We start from the raw sequence: 4,576 nt of genomic DNA, 5'->3' as shown, positions 1-4,576 counted from the left end.
CCAATGCTCATCAAGTCCCAAGTTGAGCTATTATTGGTGCCTATCAATAGGTTCTACTCATTTTCTCGTGTCACCACAATAAAACCCAAGGCGACAACAGTCACAACCAACTAACCAAGTAACCAGCTGCGCTCCAAATCCGTCAGATTATGTACGACAAAGGCCCACCAAGCAAGACTAGTTTTTTGAAAAAAAGAGCCACGTGGGCTAACGACAGGCCAGGGATTTAAATTTGCCCACTACGCTAACGAAGCAAAGAGGCTCGGATGGGCTCGATCCAAAAGTTGGAATGCAGAACGACCCACTTTATTGTAACTTTCCTCCAAGACTCGCCTTATACTACCCTTCTCATTTCGCCCTTTTAAAGACAGTCAATAATGAAGATCGCCATATCTGTATCTAACGGTCTAAGACCCCTCCTCTTGCCTAGAGGCGACTGTGAGAGAGAGAGAGAGAGAGAGAGAGAGAGTCTGTCATCTAAGAGAGAGACAGAGTGTTTGAGCTTGAAAGTTGACCCTTAATGCATGCAGCCGCATTGCAGCGTGAGCTCTTGGGGATGGTAAAAGTGCCGCTTCCTGCAGTGTTATTTGCAGGCCTCCTGTCCTTGTATGTAAGTGATGGACGCGTGTGGCCTGTTGTGTGTGTGAGAGAGAGAGTGATGGTCGGATTGCTCATTGCTGTGATGCAGTCTAGGGAGCATACGTAGTGTTCTCTCACTCGTGGGTCTGTTTGATTGTTGCGTGTACGACGTCCTTTCCCCGTGTGTGTGTGTGTGTGAGAGTGAGAGAGTGAGAGAGAGAGAGAGAGAGAGTACTCCGCATAGCATGGATGCCAGATGGGCTAGTTTTGAGCCTGGTGAAGGGCTTGGTGTGATGTTTTTTGAGTTTCTGGTACGATCAAGTGAGGGTCTGTGTACGTCGCAAGATGATGGGGCAAAAGTCCAAAATATTTAATCCTCCAAAACGCTTGGGAGTGCAAAGCTTCTCCATTGAAAGTAAACAGAGCCCTTTCTCGCGGGAATTAGTGAGAGAGAGTGTGTGTGTGTGTGTGAGAGAGAGAGAGAGAGAGAGAGAGAGAGAGAGAGAGAGAGACTCAATGGTGGCTCTCATAGCACCATCCCTGATCTCATCATGGGGGACATGCATTGTTGATTCTTCCAAGTGCTCCTCACTCTTTACCTTGCTGCTCACAATATGCTCAATGGCACTGTTTTTATTTCTGATAAAAATTCGACGCAAGCCTGCAGTATACGTCATCGACTACAGCTGTGCAAAGTGCCCCGACGACACCAAGACAAGCTTGGAGACCATGTTCTATTTTCTCAAGGGCTTGGGTAATATTAGAGACAGGGATATACTGTTTCAAAGCAAAGTCTTCCTCAAGTCCGGCATCGGCGAAGAGGCACATGTGCCTCGTGCTAACCTTACAAAAGGTAACTACCTATCCATGGAAGACTCTTACAACCAAGCCCACATTATTGTTGTGGGTGCTGTAAATATGGTGCTTAAAAAGGCCGGCATCTCTCCCCGGAAAATCGATATTCTTGTTGTCAATTGTGGCTTATTCAACCCCACCCCATCCTTGTCAGCCCTCTTGGTGAACTACTTCAAGATGAGATCAGATGTCAAAACCTTCCATTTGGCAGGTATGGGTTGCAGTGCTAGCTTGATCTCTCTTGGATTGGCCCGGATTTGTTACAAGTGCATCGGAATACTGCTCGATACGCCCTAATTGCAAGCTCGGAGGTCATCCAGGCCCTCTATGTTGGGAAGGAAAGGCCGATGATGGTAACCAACTGCCTTTTCCGGAGCGCAGGGAATGCAGTGGTCCTTTCAAATAGGAGAGAAGACAAGAAGAGAGCAAAGATGGAAGTAATGCATGTGGTAAGAGTTAACACGGCTCGGCATGATGATGCACATCATGTGGTTGAGATGCGAGAAGATGAGGAAGGGATATGTGGAGCTAGTTTGAGCCCGCAGTTAGTCAAGATTGCAAGCGACGCATTGACAGCGAACATCGAGAGGCTCGCCCCCAGGGTTCTGCCACTAACTGAGCTTTGCAAAGCAGGGTGGAACATGGTGCAGAAAAATGTACTGAAGAAGAAAGCAGTGCAGCCATTTGTGCCCAACTTCAAGCTTGCATTTGAGCATTTTTGCATACACCCAGGCGGGCGGGCAGTGATAGAAGGGGTAGGGAAGGGGCTGAAGTTGAGCCCCTACGATATAGAGCCATCGGCAATGGCATTGCACAGGTTCGGAAACACATCTTGCTCTGGAGTGTGGTACACATTAGCTTACATGGAAGCCAAGGAGAGGTTAAAGAGAGGAGATAGAGTTTGGCAAATAGGGCTCGGATCGGGGTTAAGTGCACATCGGCGGTGCTGAGGGTGTTGAAAGACCTTCACTGTGAGCATAACAATCCATGGTCTGATTGCGTGCATCGGTATCCCGTGTGTGAGGACCTTCAAATGCAACCACACATTGCCTCTCTGATAGCATCTATGCACAAATATTTAGATGTTCCACCTCCTAAGGTGAGTTGTTTTGGGGGGGGGGGGGGGGGGGGGTTTGAGAAGGGATGTTGAGTAGCCAGAGTAGGGAATCTTGTTTGCTCCCTGATACAATACAGAAGAATTTATGGACTGAAGGAGCTAATTATTACTTGGAAGTGTAGTCATTTATGTAATAAGAGTTTTTTTTTGTAAGAATGGGCCCTTAATGTATCTCTGCCCCAATGACTTTTTTTTGAAGCCGCCTACTCTGAACCTCTTCCTTGGGTTAAAAGGAGCATGATTGCTTTATTTTTTTGTTTGGAAATGCAGTGATCTGTTGTAAAATCTTGCTACAAAATGAGGGATTTATTGATTAGAAAGATACAAAATTGGGGGGGGGGGGGTGGTGTTAAGATGAACAAGCCACTACCATAATCTGATTATAATTACAATACCCGTTACAATATGCGTCTGGTGCTTAGTAGGTGGAAGGGATTAAGTCCTCAAATGGACTGCCCTTTGGCCAAAACTCACTTACACTCTTTGGTCTAGACTCTAGAGTGATTGAACTAAGATGGCCCTCACATAGAACTACCAAAATGGAGGGTTGTCTAAATTGGAACTCCCTCTCTTCAAAGTTAGTGGGTGAAAAGGACAAAAAGTAAATCTTGTGATTTTAGGTAGAAAGATATAGCTGACTTGCACTAGCAAGGTCGCTCTTCATTTAGAGGGCCTTCTAAAACCCTTTGCATTGGGGGTGTTTCTAAGAGGTGCATCACATTTAATGCACTTCCATAACACTAATTAACACCTAGCATTAATGAGAGGCGGAAAGGGGAAAAGAGGGGGGGGGGGGGGGGGGTGCTGAGTCCTTGTGCCACCTCGTTTTTTTGCGACGGCCACGCTTAATGCATCTCGAGATCCGCCTTGAACCTTGGCCGTCGATCCCATCCCCCCCCCCCCCCCCCCCCCCCCCCCCCCCCCCCCTCCCCCCCCCCCCCCCCCCCCCCCCCCCCCCCCCCCCCCCAGGGGTTCAATGGTAGATCTCGAGATGCACTAAACCCCGACTGTCGTAAAAAACGAGGTGGCATAGGGACTCAGCCACCCCCCCACGATCCGGGTTTAAAACCCGCGACCTAGCACCTCGGGTAATGTGTCACATGGCCAACCACCTCAACCCCGCGCACATCGTGTATCCCCATTTCTTTTTATGAGGCTATATTGTGAGACTTAACATACATTGCGCAGGATTTTGGGGTTTAATGCATGTTTGGGTTTAGTTTTGATTTGACATTCACGATTGTGATCTCCTCGGCCTTTGTGCGTGGAACCCCCCATCCTCTTTCCTTTTCTTCTTTAATGCTAGGTGTTACTCGGTGTTGAGGAATGCACTCTTTAAGGTCTATGAGTACACAATGTATAATTTGGAAGGCCCTATTAAACCATAGCTATGTGGTGTATGACAGTATGTGGTTGCCGTCCAAATCAAACAGCTCCCAAGAAGTCCTTTTGTTATGATGCTTTGCTCATAGAGAGATCATTGAAAGCCTCTACAGCATGTTACGTGACATTTTGTCCCTCACAAGTTACAACCACCACTTTGTGTCTTCTACATGTCATGTGACATTTTGTCACTCTCAACCACTCCTTGTCTTCCATTGGGGCTTTTGCAAAGTTTTACTGGTACAAAAAATACTTGTCCTGGACAATGTTTTTTCACCTTTAATTGTGAGGGAAATTTTCAAATGGTTCAAACTATTTTTGCAAATCAGTACGTAAAATGAGTATATACTATTTTTAGGGAAATTTTCAATGGTTCACAAACTATTTTTGGAAATTAGTATGTAAAATAATAGAAACATGTCTTCAGTAACCAGTTTCACTTCTATCCCGTGCTCGAAAAGAACCTAGTGATTTAGTGTAATCCCACCTACAAATTTTTGAGATTTACCTCTAAACCTATATTTGAAGGTGAGAAAACCTACAAAATTTTTAAATTTCTTTAGTGCAAGTTAGTGTAAAAACCTTCAAATTAGTCAATTTACCTATACTGTTTCTCATATGTAGGTTTGCCAAGTTTTTGGA

At 45.9% G+C, this 4,576-nt stretch overlaps 1 protein-coding gene and 1 pseudogene across 1 annotated transcript; both read left to right on the top strand.

Annotated features, from left to right (window-relative positions):
* Positions 1 to 259: 259 nt before the first annotated feature.
* On the top strand, positions 260 to 1,731 carry LOC147428355 (3-ketoacyl-CoA synthase 13-like). The gene has a single exon (XM_086497298.1). It carries the CDS (start codon positions 925 to 927, stop codon positions 1,729 to 1,731), a length of 807 nt encoding a protein of 268 aa, XP_086353424.1. The 5' UTR covers positions 260 to 924.
* LOC147428354 (3-ketoacyl-CoA synthase 13 pseudogene) lies at positions 1,730 to 2,481 on the top strand (annotated as a pseudogene).
* The last annotated feature ends 2,095 nt before the right edge of the window (positions 2,482 to 4,576 follow it).

Source organism: Adiantum capillus-veneris, chromosome 23 (assembly GCF_014529385.1).
Source record: "Adiantum capillus-veneris isolate H3 chromosome 23, ASM1452938v2, whole genome shotgun sequence".
In the NCBI taxonomy this organism is placed as follows: Eukaryota; Viridiplantae; Streptophyta; class Polypodiopsida; order Polypodiales; family Pteridaceae; genus Adiantum; species Adiantum capillus-veneris.
This window is presented reverse-complemented; position numbering and strand designations above follow the sequence as displayed.

What these genes read in the sequence shown, in the direction of transcription:
- LOC147428355 (XM_086497298.1), top strand. Translation starts at nt 925, where the DNA reads ATGATGGGGCAAAAGTCCAAAATATTTAATCCTCCAAAACGCTTGGGA.